The following is a 24,690-nucleotide window of genomic DNA, read 5'->3' as shown; positions in this document are numbered from 1 at the left end:
AAGACACACTGGAGCTGATTATCTGGCTAGGTCTTATTTTCGGGAAAACACGGTAGCATAGTCTTATTAACTAGTAACCTATCCCATATTTGGGAAGATTCTAGTAGTAACTGTGCTTATCACTAGGTGATCCCTGTTAAGGGTGTTATAGAAAGGACTTATGCATCGGTATGTGGTTTGCACAAAACAACATTTTAGAGCTAGTCTAACTCCAAGAGACAATATACTACTAGTGGCTATACTAAAACTATTAATACTACCATTAATAGTAATAATTACCATTACTAAGCATCTACTGTATGCTATATACAGTGTTAGGCATTTTACATACACATCCAATTAAGCCTCATATCAACCTTCCATAGATATTATTCCCACCGATGTGGATTGGAGGCCTACCTGTTCTCTATTATATTTTTCATGTGTGATGTCTTGAGCCTTCTAGTTAATTACAAACTCATTCTTCAGAAGGAAGGCAGTGTTGTATACTTTGTATTATTCCTTACAGTTGCTACAAATATGGAAGGGTGGGACTGATTCAACTGGAAAGTTGTCTGTTCAATTCTGTGGTACACGTAATCCTGACAAATTTTTTAGGAGAGTCCTGAAACTTTGTTCTTTGAGTCAAAATTTTCATGTGGTTCATGTATTGGAGAGGTTACTGCAGAACTGTGAGATTGTTCTTATTGAATTGTTTTACAAGGGGAAAGAGGAAAAAGTAGAAGGTGAGACGAGGAGGAATGATGTCTAACCTTTGATCACCTCCTCTTCCCTACTAGGACAGTGAGAATTACTTTACTTGCTCGAACATTGTTCATTTCAACCTTTTGGTGGAGGAGAGGAAGAAATTTAATTATGCCTGTGAATAATGAATAATTCCTTTAAAATTATTGTTTAAACTCATTTGATTCAATTGCTCATGTTATTTTTCTGTCCTATAGATCTCTCTGTTAATGTCAATGGAACGATTACAGTGTCAAGATGTTTCACCCACTGGAATGTGGTAAGATGTTATGGCTTGACATATTGAAAATAATATTTGTTATATAAATGCCATGCATGATCACTTTTTTGGTCACTTACAGCTCAATGTGAAAAAGAGTAACATTCTGAAATCGTAAATGTCATGTTGTCTACATAAGAGGTATTTTATGATTGCCTGTACCATCATTATGGTCAGTGAGCATTTCACCAGTGTCTTTCTACAGGATCATATTCATTATAGCTATTTGCTAGCAATCATTGATGTATTTACCATTTTGGGGGTTTTAATATAATTGCAACATAGGGGATCTGAAATCAATGAAGTTTTAGATGGATGTACCAGTTGGTAATGAAAGTGATTTGGAAGCATTGATATTCTGTGAGGGAAATTATCCTTGTTGAATAATGTGGAGACTCAGAGCTCTGCTTCTAGAAGGTATAAATAAAGCTTTGGACCCTAAAAAAGGAGCTTGTGGCTTATGGGGAGTATCAGTAGGGATGCTGTTTTTTAACCCAATAACTAATATGTGTAGATTCTATTTAAGACTCAGACTTGTGCTATGAAGGTTGGAGAATGGAATTCATTCTTCCTTCCATATACCCAGGATGAAATGTTAGTGTTAAAAGGGACCTTCATGGTCAGCTCATCTCACATTCTAATTTGATAGTCAAAGAAAACCAGCGACTAATTGAGAAGTCTAAAGTCACCCAGTCACCATATCTTAAATGAAATCTTTTGACTTTCAGTTCAGTGCTCTTTCTCTTTCCCCCCTATAATCCCTTCCAAACCTTAGCATCCTTCAGTGTTATCTAAAAGACCCCAAAGCCATGGAAAGGGTTACTATAATGGGGAAAGCTAAAGGCTGGGTATTTTCTCAGTTCTCTGCCATCTTAGTAGCTGTGTAACCTTGGGGAAGTTACTTAACATCTCTGAGCCTCAACATTCTCGTGTAGGGTGGGATAATAATAGAGCTCCTTCCAACAGGGTTGTTATCACAAAGCATTTAAAACATTGTTATTAGTCCCAGTTCTTGTCCTTTAGTAATTAGCATTTAATTGTGTATGCATTTAAATTGCTTGAAGGGGCTGTCGCTCAATTGGAATTCAAGAAGGCACTAGTTAACTTCTTTTTGGTGTCATGATTTTGAGATGTCTCCATTTTTATCTCAGTTGGGAATTTTTAATTAAAAATACAGAGGGAATTGTAAAACAAATAACTCCTCTAGTAATTTTACTTGCATTGTTTCACCCTGAGATCACTTGAAGGAAGCCTCAAGGGACATTAATAATTAGAAATATTAGGTGTCATAGTCACAAAGGTTTCTCTGTAATCTTCAGAATTATATTTTTAAGGTGGAGTAGGAATCGAGTCTTTAACAATATTTTTCAAATATTCATAATATTGTGTGTATGTGTTTGGGTGTTAAAAAAAAGGAGCTTTCTTTATAATCTCTTTAAATACCTTTAAAGATAGTGAATCATAAGTTTCCTAGGTTTTTGGACTACCATGGGCTTGTCAGCTTAGAATGCAAGAGGTATTCAAACCTTGCTGAGGCAATGTGCTTTTTTTTTTTTTTTTTTAAATTTTAATTACACATTTGAAGTCCTGATTATACCCTAGGGATTTATTTGCTTATGAAAAGTCAAACTGAATTACAGTATTGCAGAGTACTTTCACTTCATCAGATTAGTTTACCATTCATTCCACAAATATGATTTGTAAAATTTTGCAATACCTAGAAAACTACATTACAAAAAGGTACTTAACTGTAGATGAGAAAGATAGATGTTTGTCTTCTTTTGATATTAAATAAAAGATGAAATGTTTTTGTTTAAAACAGACCTCTTCCCCCCCAACCGCCCTCCAAACACAATAAAGTGAATGGCAACCTGAACAAAGGCTTTCTTTAAATCTGTTATTCAGTTCAAGTGTGTGTTAGGAAAAAACGTCTATTCTGTGTATCAAATCTAGCAACAAAAAAGGCAATTGTAAATAGAAAAATAAAAATGTAGAGGAGACAAATATTCTGTGCACACAGCTTTAAAATCTTGACAGAAAACACATGTTAGAAAGAGAGAGACTATTAACTTAACGAGAAATTCCCAAAGAGCAATATTCCAACATGTTAATTTGCCACAATAGATTTACCCATTGAAATTAGTTCACTAGTCTTGACCAGAAGTAGGGTCTCAGCTTTACCATATAACAGTACAATTGAAATGAAGTAAGGATTTTCAAACAAATGTCTTAGTAATATAGACTTCCCTGGATTGTGATGAAGCATCTACTCAACATTCATTCAGTTCACAGGTAATGGAACACCTTGTGTTATCTCCTCGTACAGTAGCAGGGGCTTACATGGAAAAGGACTCTGTTCATTTTCTAATTAAATAACAAAAAGATTATAGAATTGGTTAATGAAAACAGCTAATTTTTTTTGGAAATCAGTTAAAAAATCTAAAGTTATGAGTAGAAAGTAATAAAAGAAAGATAGCTGGCTGGATTTCCCCCCTTCTTTACAGTGATGCGGTAGAAATACAAGAAAAATGTGTTAACATCCTTTAGTTAGGAAATCTGGTCCCTTCACTTGCTATGGGGCTCAGTTGAGAGTAAGAAAAGAAAAAAATATTTTTGGCTGCAGCTTTAGTAAACAATGAATGATGAAAAGTATTGCAGAAATGTCTTCCAGAAATGTGACAACTCAGAACAGAGACCGTATCACATTGATATTCCTCCACAAACTTGGCCAATGAATAACTGAGCCCTATTTTGGTAGAACAAGAAAAGGAAGTACTAGTTCCAGCATCAAAACAAGATTATGAAAACAACCAACTAACACAAAACAGTTATTTCTTCTCCTGAATAATAATGACATCATGTTTGCATATAGAACAGCTTTTGCATTATTGCTCTACGTATAAGAATATATTAAGGAACTCATAACAGACTGCACATTACAAACTTAAGGTTCTTTGGTGAAGAAAGAAAGAAAACAGTATTTGAGCTTTAAAGAAAATGATCTCATCCATTTTGCTTTTATCTATTGATCCGTTGGATCCTCTCACAGAGCAGGGAGAGGTACTGTGTGAGTTTCACCATGGCAACGATCACCACTCCCCCAGCCATCACACAGGTTGGCCAGAAAAGTGAATGGAACAGCACATTGGAACTGTAGAGTTTGGTTAGGATGACGCTCTTCTGGTTTCCTTCTGGGTCAGAATAGCAGGAGAAGTGTTGGTACTTCCTGAAGTTTTCCATGACAACATTCACCAGGGACATGGATTCTTCAAAGTTTTTTCCACACTTAGGTATATAGGAGCACTGTGGAAAATGAAATAAATTGTTACCAGAACGTACTTGTGTGTGTGTGTGTGTGTGTGTGTGTGTGTGTGTGTGTGGTGTATCTGGGGATGGGGCATTGAGGCCAACTTGAATTGTGAAATAAACATGATGGTTATTCTGTTCATATTCAAACTCATGCCTTCAGAAACCCTAAGAATTCACATATTGATTAAAACAATGTTTTTGGTATCCGACTAAGATGTACTTTGATAGCTCACCCATATAAGTTTAAACATTGATTAAAATTGCATGCCTTCAATGGATTCTTTCTGCTATAGCTAAGCACAGTGGGTTTTAATTATTCCCATTGGACACACTTTTCTATGGAATCAGAATGTCAACCTTTCTGTCTCTTGTCTGTCCACTGCTGACCATGTAACATCAAAAGCTACCAGTTCTCTCAGGGAAAGTAGTTTCTCTTATCTTGTTGGCTTGGCTTTATTTAGCCAAGTCACCTGGTCACCTTGTGACTGTAGTCAAGAAAACAGTTATATACCCCTGGTGAGTTACTGGAAAAGAATCTTGGAAAGTGTAGGGATATTGAATAAAGAGTTGTCATGAATGGTTCATGCTAAGTTAGCATAAGAAACACCTTTTTCCATAAACCAAGGAAAATTAAAACAGTACCAAACCCGCACCCTGAGAACTTATAGTCTCTTTCTACTTCTCCTGTCTTTCTTGCTATATGTCTTCTGTATGTCTCCCCTTTCTTCCTTTCTACACACGTATATCCTCTGAATTCTTTCTGTGTATCTCTTTTCCTTCCCTGCCCTGCCCTCCTCCCTTCACTCTGCTTATACTTCCCTCTCTAGGCCCCCTTCCTGTCCTTTCTCTTTCTCCTCTTTCTCTTCTCTGAATATAGATGGAATTAAATAACTTGTAGATTTTTTTTCTTTTTTAAAAAAACATTATTTATTGGATATATTTCTGAATACATTTTTCCTAACTATAAAACAGTATTTGAGAAGATGAAATCTCTGTGACCCCCTTTCCTTGCTCTGTAATTGGGCAATGACAAAAAGTTAGGAAAAAAGTGATTTAAGTCAGTTTTCTGGGAGATGTGCAGATCATTGGTTAGCTCTTTCCCCTCTTTATGGCAAGGCACATATCAATAGGGGAAAATCCCTGTCTCTCATTATACATATCAAATAATTAATTTAACTGATTTATCTGAATTACATTGGTTTGTAACAAGATCACTGATAGTCTACATAGTGTTTTAGTGGGATTTAGAAAACTATGTCCTCTCTTCAAAACATTATTTTCTATGGAAAAATGATCATAATACACTGATTTTATGAAAAACCCATACATTTTACTGCTATTACCAGTTTATTAGTTGTGATGATACATATTCACCTCTATGACTTTTTACAATGTGACTGATACTGCTCGGGTTGTGCAGTGCACAACTCACACAGCTGTATGCAGAGGCACAGATGAGGTGGGGGTGTTGGTGAACTTTGAAGCACACTGATGGGAGCTCTGGGATAGGATCCTGGAACTGCAAAACAATTTAGACTTGTAGATTTCACAGGAAAAAACTATAAAAGAAATGGAATGAGTTTTGCTAATGGAGTATGTTTGGATACTCCACTCTTTCCCTTCACTTTATTAGTGGGTACATTGGCACCTCATGTTGCTGTGCTGTAATCATTGGATTATTTGACTAGTTAAGATCATTCGATTAGTTAAGAATAGAGGATGAGCATGCTGGCATTTATTGTAAACCAGGCTTAAAGTAATGTTCCCAGAGCAAGGGATGGGTGACACCCTTCAAATTTAATCAGCTAAGAGTAAATATGAGTACACTCATATATGGGAGTATAGCAGAAAGCTGGTACTAGCACAACATTAAGGGTCTGAAAGTATCTCTAAGAAAGCACAATTTCTCAGTGAGTTATAACTTAGTACAAAAATTGGCCTATGATTGCCCATGAAGCAAATTTTCTACCAGTTGGATGTCGTCTGGATCAAAAGAATTTAAGGCAGTAAAGATATATATATATTTTTTTTCTTTAGTGCTGCTAATATCATGTTTAATTTTTTTAAATGTTTTTTGAAGCAAAGCATTAAAAAAAATTACAGACAAGCCATTTGTGGTTGGTTTCAAGCAGAGCCAATTTAGCTTACGAATTCATAGGCTTCTGTATATTTTGGTGCCAAGATAGTTTATAGTAGTAGTTTCAGTAGCTAACAACAGTACTAAGTTATTGAAATGATCTCAATAAAAATGGCATTCCATTAAAAATGGAGTTTTTCTTTTCTTATGCTCTTGTGAATTGATGTGGCTTTAAATTTTTTTCAAGAAACATTTGTCGGCCAAATGACAATAATTCTGTCAGTAGGTAAGATTCTTCCAAATAAAATGAGATATAAATTACTTTTGAGACCGTCTAGCAAAATTGTAATACAAGAGCTGCTTATTATAGTTTCAAGCCATCATGGTCTCAAACGGGCTCATTTAGACTGGCTTGATGAGGCATGATTCATACACAATTGGACGTGGGTCCTGAGAGCCAGTGGCACCGACACGTGCAACTCCGGACTGCTAGTGGGAAAAAGATTCTTCTGCCCTTGTGCTTTTAGCTTTACCTGACCTTGCCACCTGCCACCTTTCAACACCCATAAACTGGCTCCCACTAGATTGTTACTGATCCCTGAAAACTCTACCCTGTGTCAATCATTCCTTTACTTTTCTTATTGCCAGATCCTTCTGTTGTGATAATGAATGTATGAAGTGGTCTAACAAGCCCCTGACTCATGTTCAGGAGATCGGGTTACTGTGCTGCTGTGTTTCTATAAGCAAGTTACTTGGTTCCTCAGAATCAATTTGTTTATAGAATAGGGTTGATGGAGCCTTACTGGCAGTATTTGTACCAGGATTGATGATGAATATACCTAAAGCCTCAATAAATTTTTGTTAACATTTTCCTATTGGAATATCACAGTCGCCCACATGATCTTCTAAAGCCTTTAACTAAGGGTCATATGCTAAACAATGAAAACTCTAAGGAGGGCAAGATGACTATGGTTTTTACAGGAACAGTCTTGTTCAATGCCTCTTGTCTCAGATTCCTTGTTTTTATGTCCGAGGAGACTTGACATTGTGCTGAATCCTATATTTGGATTCTCGGTTTCTCTTTCTGTGGCTCAACCAACAGCTGTGTGTGTGTTTCTGAAGCTACTATGAATTTGGGGTGACGATTTAGTGATCTTATTATTTCTTCATGTGTGTAAAGGATAATTTGATGTGATTGGTTTAGAACACATAGAATGCATTTCAACAAATGGAAACTTTACTAAGTGATCTACACTTAGTTGGAAAAATGTAATGTACATAGAAAAGATAAAAATCCCATCAATTTTAGATCATTCTTTTTTTAGTGGGCAATGTGGGACAGGAAAGATTTAACTTTTAGACTGCGTGATGTACAACACAAAGGAACATCTGAATAATAATTTTATATACGTAAGACACGTAAGTACTAATCAAAATATCAAAATATGTTAATTTTTTTACCATGGCTGTAGGTCATTCTTTCTTTTGTGCCTTAATATATGACTAAATAGATCTAGCAAACCTTTGAGGCAGTCATTCAGCAGAAAATTTAGACTCACATCTCTCTTCTTAATCCTGAATTTTGTTAATAAGCATTTCTGCTTTCCCCAATCCCTTAAATTCCCTTTAGTATTGAAAACCACAGAGATGGCCCCGTGACATGACCTTTCCTCTCCTAGCAGAGGAAACCTGGGACCTGTCAACTTCTCCTGACTGTCCTTGCCCTTACATGGCAGTGAAGATCCAGCAATTGCTCTTTGCTGCTTTGGAAAGGGACTGAACATTTTTTTCTTAAGCACACTTCCAGAATCTTTTACGTCAATAGAGTTACTTTTACTCTTATGATGGACAGAAGTTTTGAGAAACTACATGTTGGGCTTTGCTTAGACATGCTTTGCTAGGCACATGGGAAGCAAAAAGTGAGAGGCCTTCACCCTGAAAAAGAAAAGATGTGGGGAGGAGTGGGGGGCAGTACGAAGTGTTTGGCTAAATAACCTTACTGGTCAGCCTCCTTTTCCTTATGATGATAGGAAGGGAATTCTCTATATCACCTCAGGGGAAGGGTTCATTCTTTATTTGTTCTTTTATAAAAAGGGAAGTATCTTCTTTCACAGAGGGCTTAGAATTTTAATGAAATCCAATCACTATTTATTGTCTCTAATGTGCCAGGTAGCATGTTTGACAGAGGCATCAAAAGTATAAACGATAGAAGACAGCTCGTTAGAAAGAAACAGGAAGAGAATACAAAACAAGGGTGGGGTAATGAAATGGGACAAGCTAGGAGGCTAAAAGGTATTCAGTAAAGAATATACCCTTCACAGGGGTGGGCCACAAGTTTGCTCTCAAAACTCTTTAGTAGCCAGGACATCTCGTCCACAATGTCAATGAGATAAAACAAAAACAAAAAGAAAAACAGTGCTCATGTGAATCATAAATATTCTTGGTTCCAAAGTCAAATGGAACTTTTCCAGTGTCCTCAAACAATAAATATTGTGCACATGTTTATTAAGTGTCTACAATGTGCCCGGCTGTGTGTTCTATGCCAGAGAAGAAAACATAATCCCTATATTCAAAGGATGTAGACGTCACCAGCTGGCAGCCTTGGGTTACTCGGGCGCACAAGCACATCTTGAACTTTTGAGTTCTTTGAATATTAGCGATGCACAGAGTCGCTGAGAGGGTAAACTGGGACATTATCTTCTTTCCCCTTTGAGACTTCCTGCTCCTTACTATCAGTTTTAAAAATATGAATCCGACACAATTTAGTTTACACTTGTTTAGTTTGCACTTCCATTGTCTGCTTGGTTTTGTTTGGTAAAGGAAAGGAAAATGTACTCACACTCTGCTATGTACTACGGTTTCTTTCAGTACTGAGACAGGGTCCTCCCGGGAGAGGTTTTCTTTTTTTGGTTTTCCAGAGCTTTTATGTTTATTATGGCATTTCTGCTTGATTTGGAATAGAGAGAACACTTGAAAGACTTAGGAACTCCACTAAGGAAATAGAACCCATCTGGAACCTTGGGATTAGTCAATACCCAGAATAGCTTAACCCACGGAGCCCCCCAGGACCATGATGTATCCAACTGGACCTAGAGGAAGTCAGATATCTAATCTGACCTTGCCCTTCACCCTGGTCCTCTTTCTTGGCAATTGGAAAGGAGTAGGTTGCTTCCCCATGCTTTTCTTCCTAATGCTCAGTGCAATTTTCTTTCAGGCACATTCATCTTTTTATTTATGCACAAAGGTGTCCTTATCTGTTCCAGAATTCAGTTTTGGTTAGCAATGACTAAGCTTTGTTAATAATAAAAGCATTTCTGAATTTCTGGACCATAGGAAGATTCAACAAATGTCTAATAAATATCCCTAAAATTAAGGTGCTAATTATGAGGATGTCATATGTTAAATTTCTGGGCCTATCCGCCCCTTTCCAGGGTGCACTTCTGTCTGTTTAATAGCCACCCTGTGTAAATCATTGCTGATATATAACCCTGACCGTTACCTATGGATCTCTGATAATTCTGTTCTTTGCTCATGGTCTTTTCCTTGATCCTAAGGACCTCTTGGAATATGATGGAATGGCACGGATTCTTACCTATCCACTAAAATAAAAAGAAGGATAAAAATTTCATGGAATTTAGATATTTTCAGAGCTCTTATCTTGACCCTCTCAAGAGAATACTCTCATGTTTTCTGTTTAAGAGATAACATGATGAGGTAAAGACACTTTTGTTTTCATTCAAACCTAGTTAGTTAGTGATTGTGTGACTTTGGGAAAATTATTTTCTGAGCTCAGGCTCATTATTGTGAAGTGGAGATAAGAGTGGTACCTAACACTTGGGATTTCTGCTGTAATTAAATAAGTGAGTTCATGTAAAATATTTAGTACTATACTGCACCTGGTACATTGTGAGCGCTTGATAAAATTTGGCTTTTATTACTTTAGTAGTAGGGTTTAATCAGGATGAAAGGAGATGATTTTTATAAAGTTCTTAGTATAGTGGTACACACATAGTTTATAGCGGACACTTGATACATGTTGGGTCCCTTTTATTTCCTATTTAGATTCTCAACTTCGTTTATTTTCTTCCCCTTATCCCTCACCCTACCAATGCTTTGCAGAGGAGCTCAATGAGTACACGTGTTTCTTATAATTCCAAGGTTTCATAGCATCCAAACTCAAGGATAAACAAAATCTAGAGCAGTGATTCTGCATTGTCTGGAGACGTTTTTGGTTGTCACAGCTGGAGGGAGGAGGATGGTAGGCATCTAGTAGGTAGAGGCCAGGGATGCGGCTAAATATCCTACAATGCCCTCACCCAACCTTCACAGATAACAAAGATTTATCCCATCCTACACGTCAATAGTGTTGCAGTAGAACCTCGTGCTAGATATACATATTCTCAGGATTTAGGGAACTCAGAAGGCTTCAGAATGAGTGACAAAATGAATTTGGAGTTTGTAAATAGCTAGCTAACTTACAGAACTCATTCACCATCAAAAATACTATCTTCCACATGACGGTTATACATGAAATACCATATGTATGGTATTATACCACATACTGAAAAATGGATATATCTTCTTGTTTTGTACCAAATTCATTTTAAATTCACCCTCAAACCAGATGGGTATGTTTTGAGAATCCCTGGTGGGTAGTGAGGTTTTAAAATCCCAAAAGAGATCTGCCCTGAGGGATTCAACAACCATAGCGAATTAATATTTAGCCATTGTTTATGCTTCTCATGACAACTTTGTAACCAGGGGAGGCAGGGGCCCTCGAGCCCACTCGCAGCTCCCAGAGAGTGTTAGTCCGCAGTTGCTCCCCAAGAGCCTGCCAGCTTATCAGCTTAAGCAGCGTTAGCTGTGATGTTGACAAGAGGCTGGGCACTGGGTTTACAGGCTAAAGAAAAGGAATACATGAGACAGTGTAAAAATTTAAAAATAAAATCCTTTTGGATATTGTATACAAAGATGCAGAGATCTTGACTGATATCCTGTGCTTCCTGTTGTCTCAGATCAAACATTGTCAGTAGTGCCTGATGTATCCCAATAAAACTATGTCCATTTTTTGATAACTATGTGAAAATCTATTATTTTTGGAGAGATCCACATAGAGAGTATTTTAATTCCCCCCCACCCCCCAGAAAAAAACAAATATTCCTTATGCTGAATGAAGATCATGGTTTAATGGCCTTTTGAAATGGTGATAACTGTATTTTTAATATACGTGTATATACTTCTGTTAAGGGCAGAGAACAGATTTTCAGAGAGTGAAGAACTACCAGGATAGGAAGGTGAGCCAGTGTTTGGTACCATCTTTCCCCTGGATCACTTGCTGATTCTAGAAGAGGCCTGAGAGCCGAGCGGGCTGGATGGATTTTTGATAGCTTTGCAGAGTTGGGAGCAGAAATTATCATTGAGGGCCTATCAAGTGGGGGCCCTGATGAAACCCCACCCCATGCACTTTGTGTTGGGACCCTTAAGGGCTGCATTATAGGAATAATGGTAAACCTGAAGTAAACAGGTCTTCACAGGGACTTCAGTTCAGACTGTAATATCTCAATTTATGAATTAAGAATGAGGTGATGGTGAAAGGGTGGTGCACCCAGGGGCCTGGCAGAAGCAAATGGAAATAAGTTTTGGAAAATATGATATCACCCTAGGCTTAAATTTATTGTTACAATTAACTCTGCAAATATGATGTCTGAAACCTAACAAAAATTAACCAAACATTACACGACAACATGAAAACAGACAGGCGAAGACAAACATAGAATAGGTACATAGGGGCTTCAAATATTGAAGTCATCAAAATAAACTTTAAAAGAACTATAATTTTACTTTTTATGTTGAAGAATTTAAAAGACAAAAATTAGAATATTGCAGAAAACTGGAAATTATAAAATAAGACCCAAATGGATATTCTAGAAATAAAAAATACAGTAAGAGAAATTAAGAACTTAAAGGATGGGTTTAATAGATTTATCAGAGCTGAGGAAAGAATTATGAATTAGAAGATAGGTCAATATCAAAAGTGAAACACAGAGAGACACAAAGAGGGAAAATACGAAAGAGAATAAGGCACATAGGGGATACAATGAGAAAACCTAACATATGGCCAGTTGGAGTCCAAGGAGGAGAAACGAGAGAAAATGAGAACAGAGACAGTATTCAATGTTATAACAACTGAGAACTTTCTAAAATTGACAGTGAATATCAAGGAATAGGGAGAGAAGCCCTGGGAATGGTAAGCAGGTTAAATAAAAATAAATGTGCACTTTGGTACATAAAAGCTAGACTGTAGAAAACCGAAGAAAATAATCTTTAAAATATACCAAGATTACCTTCAAAGAAGTAGTAACAAGACTGAAAACTGATTTCTAAATAGTAACAATGCTCACAGAAGACAACGAAATGTTTTCAATATGCGGAAAAAAAATAACAGCTTAGAATTTTACACTCAGTGAATGTTTCCTTCAAGAATTAAAATGAAAATATTTTCAGACAAATGAAAGCTGAGAGAATTCTTTAGAGCATATATTGCATTAAATAAATACTAATTAAAGAGTGTTCCTTAGGCAGTCGAAAAATTACCCTAGAGATAAAGGAAGGAATGAAGAATAATGAAAATGGAAAATCGTGGGGACACATGTAAATTAATATCTACTCTGTACAAAACCACTAATAATGTCTACATAACCTGAAGGTATTATAGAAAAATGATAATATATAAGTTGGGAAGAGAATAAATGGAGTTGAAATGTTTTAATGGTCTTGATTAGTCAAGATTGCAAATGTAAGCTCTAGGTTAAATACTAAAACAATAGTAACAGAACAAATAACTTCCAAGAAAATAGAAAGGGAAATGGGATTATAAAAATAATCTAGTAAGGGGTGGCCGGTTAGCTAAGTTGGTTAGAGCGTGGTGCTAATAACACCATGGTTGCCGGTTAGATCCCTCATGGGCCACTGTGAGCTGTGCCCTCCTTCAAACAAACAAACAAACAAACAAACAAATAAAAATTTAAAAATTATCATTTAAAAAAATCTAGTAAGGAAGAGGTTGTCTTTTCATAATTGGACTTGACTCCTATATAAATATCACTTCCAGGTTGATTGTACTCTAAATGTACAAAGAAGAACAATGTGCTTCTAGAAGATAATTTAGGAAAATGACTTCATGACCTCAGGGTAGGTAAAGACTAAAAACAGGAAAACACACACACACACACACACACACACACACACACACACACACACACATTTGGCAACATTTGGCAACATTGAAATTAGAAATGTCTTTCATTCAAAGACATCATTAAGAGAGTAAGAAAGCCACATAATGCAAAATGTACTTGTAAGACATATAACCAGTGGAGGTTCATATCTATATTTAAAGAATTCTTAGAATATGAAGAAGAAACAATCCAATAGAAAAACAGACAAGGGACTTGAACAGACATTGTACAAAAGAGGATATACAAATTGCCAATAAGTAAATGAAAAGGCACTTGACACAAAATGGTCATAGTCATTGCAGGTCAGCTAAAAATCTGGCATGAGGGAAGATCTTGAAAAACACACTTTTTGTGGGAGAGCTGAGCTTTATATATTTTCAGAACAGGGTCAAGACTGCTATTGTTTGTGGCTACCACAAACAAAAGGAAATCAGAGCAGACATTTTCAAATGACATTCTCTGAAATAGTCATTATGTGACTTCTCAGAGATATTTATAAGGATCTCTTTTAAGTTACTGCAACCAAAATGCAAGGTGAATTTCCATACTTTGTGTCAATCTATCACAAAATAAAGCCTATGGTCTAGTATCAAACTTTGAAGTTACTGCATTTTTTTTTTTTTCAATTTAAGTGCTGATAATAATAATGAAAAGTCTTTACAAGGAAGGCTAGAGTTCATGAGGGTTGTATCTGGGTAATGAGGGCTGATTATCCTATTAGAGTGGCATCAGCTTGTGTTGGCATATGAGAGTACTCTGGCCATCTCAATTGCTACCATAGATCCAAAACTAAATATGTTTAACTTAAAATTGATAGTGGCAGGTTGGTTCTGCTGACACTTTACCGGTCATCCCAGACCTTATAAATGCAAATTTTATGTGCAGCTTTAATACAATACACATTTGTTGAGCACCTACCATGTGGACTTGAATATATCAGTGCTGGCAAATCCAGCCGCTATGGACATAACCTAATGAGGAATATATAACACACTGTGACCATGGATGAAGGTTTCCCCTGTGCTGAGCTCAGCTCTTCACATTCTCTGCTCCAATCCTCGGAACGACCTTGCAAGATGGCCATTGTGATTATCTTTTTAGAGAAAAGGAAGCTGACACTCAGAGAGGTTAAGTTATAGCCCCAAGATGGCAGAACTAAGTAACAATGACCGTGGAAGAGCAAAATACAGTTTTACCTCAGGGCACCCAGGTGGATATTACAAATACCTGTTTTTTTTGGCTTGTATAACTCTAAACTGCACATTTGCTTTGAAAGACTCAGTCCACTTGTGTATAAATAAGGATATGATGTTTACCCTTCTAAATGGAAGTAAAAGGTAAATCTGCACTACCACAAAATGGGGGAATGATTTGTCCACAACTTGCACAGAAAATAAATGCTTCGCAGGCCAGAGTCAAATAGTGAATTATATTTATAGATGCGGCACAACCTGCTTCCTAGTGGTGTGTTCCTTTGAAATGCGGGCACAGGGGACCTCCAGGGAGAAATGAGCTGGTTGTGGGAACCCTGCAGGTGTGGCCGAGACGCAAGCTCCTACCTTCTGATTGATTTTCATCGTCTCTTCTGTGTGGTAGAGAAGGAGCTTTTCACTGGAAGAAGTCAGGTTAACATACACCTGGAGGCAGGGGTACTGAGAGAGTTTCCAGCAGTCCGGACCACAGCTGAAGGAGCAATTAAATGTTTCCGTAATGGACGCATTCAGCAAGGTGCACTGAGACTCTTCGGTCCACACGCTACAGAGAGAGGGGGAGAGTAAACACAGGTCAAAAGAGCTAACAGCAAGGAAGGCATAATCAGAAGCGACCATTTATCAGCTCCTTAGCCTGAAGAATCTTTTTCACTTCTATAATACAACTTATTTGTTAAAGTTTATGCTGCTGAATAGAGCAAACGACAATATAAACAATAACAAACTTTGCCTGGCACCTGGGAACTTTTCAACGACTTCCATTGGTTATACTATATTTTCCAATGCTTGATTTAAGTTTTTTTTTTTCTATCTGAAGTTCACTGAAAAGCATAATGCATCTGTTTACATCACAGCCTGCACTGTATTTCTACCTTGTAAGCAACTTGCTGCCATGACCCCGGTCCTCACCTCTGCAATGTCTGCCCAGTTTGTTGATGGAGAAGGTGTAAGGGAGGAGGAGAGGGAAGATGGGAAGGTGAGGAGGGGCTTGAGGTCCAACTTGACAGGTAGGACAGGGATGTCATCCTTGAAGGTCTGTCTCACCCTTGATTATACCAAGAACAACCACTTGTTGCATTTCTCTTTAGTCTGATTACTGCTTATATACATTATCTTCTTTGGTCCTCCCAACAACCCTATTAGTTGGGTATTCCTTTTAAAGGTGAGTGGACTGAGGGTCCTAGAAATCAAGTAACATGAAAGGACTCACAGCTAGCAAGTGGCAGAAATTTTGAGTCTACCCAATCTTGGATTTCTCCAAGACCCAGGCACTTTCCATGGTTCCATGCACTGCTTCCCATGAACACAGTGGAAAAGAGGACATTCTCTGCAGATTATTGGGTTCAAGTCAGGGCCCTGGGACCTCTCAATTAGGAAGATTAAGGAAAACAAATCCAACTGCCCATTGGCCAGCTTTCCATTCTAAAATATTTATGATTTTATAATCAAGGGTAACATTTGTGATTAGGAAGTAACACACCAGCCATAAATGTTTTGCTTCTGAGTATAAGCTGATTACCACAGTGAACAGAAAACAGCATGTTTCCTTTGCACATTAATACCCCTTCCTTTTGCTGGACATGCATTTGACAGGGTCCCTCCTTTTCATGTCCAGTTTTATGCCAGAGGCAGAATGACCCCCGTTGGTGTGGCAAATTGTTTTTTCCTGGGACATGGGTGGTCAAATTTTGCTTATCCACAGAGGAAAAAAACTCTTGGATGGTTCTAAGCAGATGTGAGGATCTGAAAGTGGTTTTGGAATCAGTGAACACTCGGGGCCTGAGGCATCAGTGCTTTCACTGAGAAGGCGCACAGCTGAAGGCATCCAAGAAACAGAGCAGAGCAGCCACAAATGGGAAAGATGATGCCTTAATTTTAGCAAATTATTGTGTTTCAGCTAGAGTTTGCTTCGGAGGTGAAAGTATTAATTTAGGTGGAGAACTGAATGCCACAAAATGGTTTGATTCGTTTTCAGATTGAAAACTCAATTTTTCATTTGAAAGGCTCTTGTCTCTTTAAGCTCAACCACTGTGAGACATTCCCCATTAGTTATAGCAATGCTGGGCTCTCTTGTGCTCAAAGTGTCCTATTTATGGGCGGTTAGCTAGAGAGGCTGTGGCTTTCTCAGGGGGGAATACACTTGCTTTCTCAGTATTTAAGTGCCTCCCTATCTAGTCAGTAAACTGAGGGAAAATATTACAACGAAAAGGGTTCAAAAATCTATAAATTTTTTCAAGTTGGTACATAGCAGAGTTTTTTCTAGTCTTGACAGCATATTAGAATCATGTGGGAAACTTTAAAGGCTACTGGTGAAAGGTCCTGCTCCAGACCAATTAAATCTGACCTCTGGGATGATGGTGGTGGGGCCCTGGGCCACCAGTACTTTACAAAGTTTCTCAGGAAGTTTAAATGTGCAGCTGAGAACCACTGATGTGTGGGGTGATGGAGGAATGGGGTGGGGTGGGAAAGGAACGAGGATGGAGAACGAACAGAGGTGTGAAGAGGCAAGAAGAAGGACTCTGGAATTAGTGGGATGTGGGTTTGAATCTTGGCTCTGCCATATGCTGCAGCTGTGTGACGCTGGGCAGATTATTTCTATCTTGAACTGCAGTTTTGCCATTTTTGTAATGAGTATACTCATACTTACTTTATAGAGTAGTTTGAGAATTAAACAAGTAATGTATGGAAAGTTCCTGGCACGTAGTAGGCAATTTATACTTAGAGTTACTTTTATCATTATTAGATAACATTGAAAAAAATTATGTGCCAGGCACTGTTCGCAGTTATTAGGACAGAAGTGAAGGAAGAAGACCTGAAGTTGATAAGCTATGGGAGAAAGAAGAGACAAAAGACAGTGTTCCAGCCGCCCAATAGCATTACCTCTGCATGTACGAGCGCAGGAGTGTGATTCCCAGAAGAAAGTACATCATGATGGAGCACACCATCATGGCCAGTCCCAGGAGAATGGCCCGGTCCTCTCCTGCTTTCAGTGCTGTGACAGTTTTCCTTTTGTCCAGGAGGTCATGGTCCCTGATTTTTTGGTAAATATTTCTAAGGGTGAAAATAATAAAGTCTTACGTGAGGTTTGCAGTTAATCAGCACACCCCTATACAGTGGGTAATTCTCCGCCCATGCTTTCCTAGGGCTTGAGGGCTGAAAGGAGCCCCCTCCAAACCTGCCTGAGTGCAGTTAGATTCCAGGGTATGCCCATTGCCTCCCAACAAATACACACACACGCAGCCCTGGGCTGAAACAAGTAACCCAAACCCTCCTTTTCTCTTGTCTCATAGAGCAACTGTATTATTTGATTATTTGCTGATAAAATGAAGAGAGTTGGATTAAAAAAAGTCTCAGGAGCATAACTCAAAATAATAAAAATTATCTTAACTGTTTTTAAAATGTACATTATTATGCTTTATAAAAGGAATTCATTTTTTCTTCAAAAAAAAAAAAAAAAAGAAAAAGAAAAAAAAAGAAACAAGCCTTCCTTCTTTCCTTGGGGCCCATATCTAACTGTAAATACTTTTTCCTTCTCTGTAAGTCTAAAGAAAGCAAGCAATTCTCTCAACCCTTAAAATAATGCTTTGGGTGTGTTGCTTTTGCCATTTATCCCCCAGCTGGTCATCACTGATCTTTTGGTGCTCTCTGAATACATAATGGGACATCAATTCAATTAAATGGTGGCATACATCGGGAATCTATCAACTTAATACCTTAGTTTCCCTCAATAGTAATAGACAAGTTATCTGGTTAACATTTTCCTCAAGCTTAGAGTTGCTTAGGACACTGTTGACCTGAGTTTATAAGCAATGTGAAGATGTGGAGTGGTGAGCCAGCCCTCTTTTCGTGTTGTGTAAATACTTGAGTGGTCTTAGGAAAATGTTACTCAGATCAAGGCAAGAGTCTATAATTCTATATAGTTATTACTATTATTATTATTATTACTATTATTTATTTCAGAGCAGCAACATTGGGTCTGACTCCATGGGATTGGAATCAAACTTGGATTGGAAATTGAGTTCAAAACTTGATTTCACTGCTTATTAGCTGTGTGGTCAGTGACAAGCTCCTCAGCTTTTCTGATTCCCAGGTTCCTGCAAAGTAGAAATAATGTTTCCACTGCATTGTAATGGTTAAATGAGATGCATAAATAAATTACGCAGGAGAATGACTGACATAAAATATTTAATAATTTTTTCCCATCGAAAAATGGGATGGAGAGCTTCGGCTCCAAGACATGAGCATCAGAACATCCTAAAATTACTATTCTCCAAAGAATTTTTAAAGGACAGAATGGCAAGGACAGGAATGATGTAAAGAGCTTAAGAGTAGAGGATTGGATGTGAAACAAGCTCTGGAGGAATTGGCAGAAATGTAAGAAATTGCTGGGGGCGCTGAATGCTTGGAGAGATATGGGGAAGTATGGGGAGTCAGGAGAAGCTCAGGGATTCTGGGGAGGCAGGTGACCAAGGAGCACCTTGGATCTCCTTTAGTTTCTATTTTGAGAAGGGAGCTCTGGTTGCTGGCCTATAGGGTCTGGGAACAGAGAAGAGGACAAGTAGAAAGCTGAAAATAGAGAAAGAAACTCTTATGCATTTATTTAGCTTCAGGCAAAAATCCAATATACACAAGAATAACTGCAGATTTTCCTTTAGCATTTTTCTCACTAGTCATTCTTGTTGCTTGGTAAAGAAACTAGAGTAGGATTCAGTATGGAACTTGGCAGGGGAGGGAAGACATGTACAATTGTATGTATATTGAGGGCTTTTATTTAGCTTTGTGCTTCAGGATGGCCTTACTGGTGTTTATAGCTGGCATCTGTTCTGGTTGGCTGGTACATTTTGGGCTGGTTAAATATTTTGATTGTCGATAGAGGTGTGAGAGTATGTATGTATTTGATATATTTCCAAAAGGTTTTGGGGTATGGTATTTATTAATCTGGTTATTAGATGTAAAATTAACCAGTTAACTTACTATTATTATTATTTTAGAGTCCTCTTCATGAGGTAGTTGCTACAAATCTTACTCTTTCCTCGGGGAATGTGCCCATTCTAGGAGGAGAATCATCCCCATCTTTTCATGGCCCAGTCATTCCTGGTTCTCTTCTGCCCTCCCTCACTTTGGCTGCTCATTGCCCTCATTGCCAGAAGCACTGACAGCCCCTATTGTCCATTATTCTCCAGTTCCCAAGCCCTCTGCCCCTGGACAAGATAGCCACTTCCCACCCTCTAAGCTTCCCCATTCTTTTCTGAGATTTTCTTTGGAAAATGCAGAATTTATATCAAGGCTCTTTAAACTTGACCCTTTATGAACTAGAATATAAACAACAACAGAAAAAAGAAAATCAGTGCTCATTAGCAGCTAAAGCCCTTGAGCCCTTGAGCCGGCAGACTTCTGAAAGAGGAAGAGACAGGCTGAGTCTCAGTGGCTAAAAAAAACCCTGTGAAATAATAATCTGATGTTGCTCCACTATTATTATTTATCAAAATGTATTTAATTTTGATGGCTGCCATTGAGATTTGCATTTTCTGCAGATGAAAGCCAGCAAGGAGGGAGCAATAGTCTCACAGTTCCAGAGTATTAGGCTGTCACACCACATCACTTACGTCAGTCTCTACCCATAAAATAGATGCAGGGTAATCAGTCAGTAATGTCACCAGAACAAGAAGCATATAAAAGTGATTCAAATGGGTAATTTACAAATCACAGTTTGAAAATGGTTAACAAATTTTCTTCATATGCTCTGGAATGTCTAGGGAAGAGAGAAAATAATTGGTTTCCACGTAGACCAAACACATCTGGGAAATTAGGATATTACTCAGCAAAACAAAAGTGGGTTAAATTCATCGATAAGCCATTACTGAATGAATGGCTACAGTAAGGAATGAATGAATGATTTAGGAAAGCAAAGAGTTCAGTTTAAGTCCATAAACTTGTCTTGAGTGCTGGTAACCTCTAATTATTGGGGATATGGCCCCTAACCAATAAGAAGACAGACATGAAAAAAAATCAACATAGCGTAGTAAATTCAATGATGAAGCGACCCACAGAGTGAGTACAGAAAAGGAGTCATTTCCCCAGCCTGAGGGAGCAAGACAGGGAGAAGGATGGAGGTTAAAATCTTCCTAAAGGTGTGATGCCTTTGACAGGATCTTCAAATTTGAATCAGAGTTAACCAAAGAAGACAGGGAGTCAAGAGTATTTCAGATGGAAGGGATCACATCAACAAAGGGATAAAGATTTGCAGCTGCATGGTCACTGTCAGAAACTACTAGCCTTTTTATATTACTGGGATGAGTGTGGGATGGAGTAATGGGGCAGATGAGTTTGGAAAGGTAGCAGGTCATGAGGGTTTTTTAATAAGTCATGCTAAAGAGCTTGGCCTCTACCGTGTAGTTAAGGGGAAGCTGTCAGAGGGTGACATGATCAGGATTTAGTTTCAGAACGATCACTCTAGCTGCTATGTGGAGATTAGATTAGAAATGGAATGAGGCTTAAATCAGAAAGAATTAGGGGATTGTTACTGTAGTGTTGACAAAGGAGGTTGAGGATCTAGGATTGATGTAGGATAGATGGAGAGGAAACAATGTGTGGAGAAGTATCTAGGAGATAAAAGTTCAGGATTTGGTGATTGATAGAACCCAGGGGATGATGAAGAAGTTAGAAAGAGGATGTGCTTTCAATTTACACCCAAGTACTGGGCTTGGATGACTGGGGGATGGTAGAAAATGGTAGAGTAGGAAGGCTTATTTTCCTACTCTTCAGGGTTCCAAACACGGTATTTTTACTGCCCTGGCTAAGAAGGGAGAGGCTGACTGTGCATGTATAAATTCTCTCCCCCACAAACATGTGTCCTGAGTATAGTGCAGTGACTAATCTGATTGATGAGATGGGCTGGAGTCTAACAGTCAGGGACCAGGTCTATCAGTTGGGTGAGTTTGAAGGTCACACAGCTCATGTGTAGCACAATTTTTTTTTTTTTCATCCTTTTGTACTTGCTTTTGTTCAGGCCTGGGGTGCCTTTGCCTTCCTACATCCAGGTGGCAAGCTCCAGCTCGGGAAGGGAGTATCCACAGCCTGAGACTAAGTGGATTAGTGAGGCTGTCCCTCCCATCCCACGTTGTCTTCAGTAGTACGGGGAAGGAGTACGTATGATGCTGTGTTTTTGGCCTAAGGCCTAAACATCATCCTTCATATTAGAAAGTCTTGTACTTTGGGGGTTACTGTGCCCTTACTAACAGAGCTGATCTCTCCTATCAGTTTTGCTCTTTGTGTGTATTCTCTGTGACTCTACTTAAAAGAAGGTGGTGGTGGGAAAGTAAGGGAATGAAGGCCAGTATAGTTCACTGGAAGTAAAGAGCTCAGGAGAAAGAATGAGTCTGGAGCATGACTACAAATTTAATTTCAAATATGGGGGCTGTCCAACAATAGGTATAGAGCAGGAAATTGGATTTATAAGTTTGAAGCAGATCCAGTTGTGGCGTGTACTGGCAAGGCAGTATGTTTAAGCTCTGGTGGGGTAGTCTTGGCTTTACGGTTCCTGGTGAGCCATGAATCAATATGGTGGAAACCAATCAACATTTATACATGTTGACAATAACAAATAATAGATATGTATAGTCTTCTCTACATACACAAGGGACGTTCTGCCCAAATCCTTTTTGGAGCATGTGAGTTATTGATAAATCTACAAGGCAAATCTAGGTATAACAAAATATTTTGCATGAAAAAGGATTTTTAATTGTCAAATAAAGCTTCATTTTTACCCCAAATAATAGTCAATGCAAATAATTTTATTTCAAGCTCCATATTTGGATAGCTTCTTAAACTTTGGTATTTGATCGATAGTTCATAAGCAAATTATTTATGAGGCTATGTCTATACAAACATAGATATAAAAAGTGAAATGTACAAGAAAGATTTTTCTCCTTGTCCTTCACCCATTTATATTCATATTCCCTTGATATTTAGCCTTCAGGGAGAAAAGTATTCAGGTTAAGGCAGAGTAAAAGTCATTTACTAATTCATTTTCAATGTTTTTTTTTTTTTTTTTTTTTTTTTTTTTTTTAATCTTTGGAGGATGAAATACACTGTGCTAAGTTCTGGGAATATGAAGGGAATAAGACATGTCCTGAGGGAGGGTGAGACACTAATCCTTACGATTCGTTGCAGTGAGACTGATTAGAGAGGAGTACAAGAGGGAAGCAGGTCAATACACTGGGGGCTGATTTACCAAAGGATCAGTTACTGAATGGATAATGCACCAAAATGAGCCAATTCACCAATCCTTTGAAGAATCACTTTGCTAAATGAATAATTTGCCCACTTCATCACATTTACAGATTTAACAAAGACTTATTTTAAGGAATATCATTTTTAAGTATAGTAAATGAGTATGAATACACTTTCCTTGTAAATATTTTAAGGTGCTATTTTAAAAATACATTCAATTATAAAGTATATTCTTCTTATGAATACATTCTTTTTAGCAGAGCTTTTTAGCAAGATCTGTTTAATTTTTCTAAAAAGCTAAGTTTCCTAGGGAGGCTTAGTTTTATAAATATATTCTTATGAATATATTCATAGATATATCTTTCTTGAATATGTGTGTGACTATAGTCTGCTAATAGATGTAAGAAACCTTTAGCATTTCATATGGGAGCCTTTCAGTTTATATTGATTTTTTTCAAATCTTTTTAAAAGTCATTTGCTCTTTTGCTAACATTTAAGCATCATTAAGATTATCGTGGAAAATTTCACATTATGACTACTTTGGTCAGCTTTATCAATTAACCAAAATTTGTTTCTTTTAACCATTCATAAGATTATGGTAATTGATTTTGGATGGGAATTTTTAACAGCTTTTTAGATTCAAGAAGTTTTATTTTGTCTTTATAACATCATTTTACAAAATACTTAATTTGTCTCTGCTCTGGTCCTATTGTTGCAACAGGAGGAATCTGGGTAAAAATCGTGGGACTCTGCTGGGGGAAAGTTGAGGAGAAACAATATAATGAACAGTCTGACCTGCTGGGGCGGTGGGGGTGGGAGTGAGTCAGGGGCAGAGAGAAGGGGAAATTAAAGAACAGAGAAAGCAGTAGGGGTGGCTGAGGGGAGGGGGTGCAGACCAGGGGACAGAGAGAAGGGAAGACTAGAGGCAGAGTGTGTCTGGGACACAGGGAGGGAAAGACAGAGGGACAGAGAGATAGAGGGACAATGGCCATGGAGACTGAGAGACAGAGGAGGAGAGTCAGAAGGCCCAAACATGGGCCCCCTGAAACCTTTCAGTCTCTGCTAACCCATAGATTTATGTAGGGTTACAGTGATCATAGAGTTTTTGATAAATAGCTATATTTGATAAATTCATCAAAATGACTGACTGGCAACGGATTTTTTGGCATGTTGACTAGCACTGTATTAGGCATTCCATGAAGAACTGGTGGTAGATAAATGGACCCAGGGCAATGATTATTAATTGGCATGAAGGTGGTTTAGAGAGCTGCCAGTTGGAGGCCATAACTTGGTTGAAGGGCAGATGGGTCAGGGTCCTGTGACAGACTGAACTGAGTCTCTGGTGAGCAAACAATTGAGAAGGGAAGAGTATCCACATAGAATGTGAGAAAATCCGAGTAGTTGAGTGGTTTGATTCCAGGATCTGGTAGGGTGGGGGATGATAGACAGTGAGCTGGTTAGATACTGGTAGGCAGGGGCCAGAGATAAAAGATCTTGTGTGTCTTCTGAAGTTAGAGGAGCCATTAAAAGAATTTAAGCAAGAATTTAAATGCTGTGTTTAGATTTGTACTTTAGAAAGATCACTCATGTTAGTAAGGTTGGTTGGTTGGTTGTTTAGAA

At 38.0% G+C, this 24,690-nt stretch overlaps 1 protein-coding gene across 5 annotated transcripts in view; it reads right to left on the bottom strand.

Moving 5' to 3' along the window:
* Window positions 1–2,594: 2,594 nt before the first annotated feature.
* KCNMB2 (potassium calcium-activated channel subfamily M regulatory beta subunit 2) overlaps window positions 2,595–24,690 on the bottom strand; it is a 225,924-nt gene continuing 203,828 nt past the window's right edge. For all 5 annotated transcript variants that reach the window (XM_074328155.2, XM_074328157.2, XM_074328166.2 and 2 more), the window contains 3 exons: window positions 17,719–17,889; window positions 15,187–15,382; window positions 2,595–4,306 (listed from right to left, as the gene is read on the bottom strand). In XM_074328155.2, coding sequence (XP_074184256.1) covers window positions 4,022–4,306; window positions 15,187–15,382; window positions 17,719–17,889 — 652 coding nt within the window. In that variant the 3' untranslated portion in view covers window positions 2,595–4,021. The remainder of the gene's footprint in view (window positions 4,307–15,186; window positions 15,383–17,718; window positions 17,890–24,690) is intronic.

The sequence above is a fragment of the Rhinolophus sinicus genome, chromosome 17 (assembly GCF_057876585.1).
Source record: "Rhinolophus sinicus isolate RSI-liver-muscle chromosome 17, RSI-T2T, whole genome shotgun sequence".
Taxonomy (NCBI): Eukaryota; Metazoa; Chordata; class Mammalia; order Chiroptera; family Rhinolophidae; genus Rhinolophus; species Rhinolophus sinicus.
The sequence above is the reverse complement of the archived record's forward strand: the minus strand, read 5'-3'. Positions and strand labels throughout refer to the sequence as shown.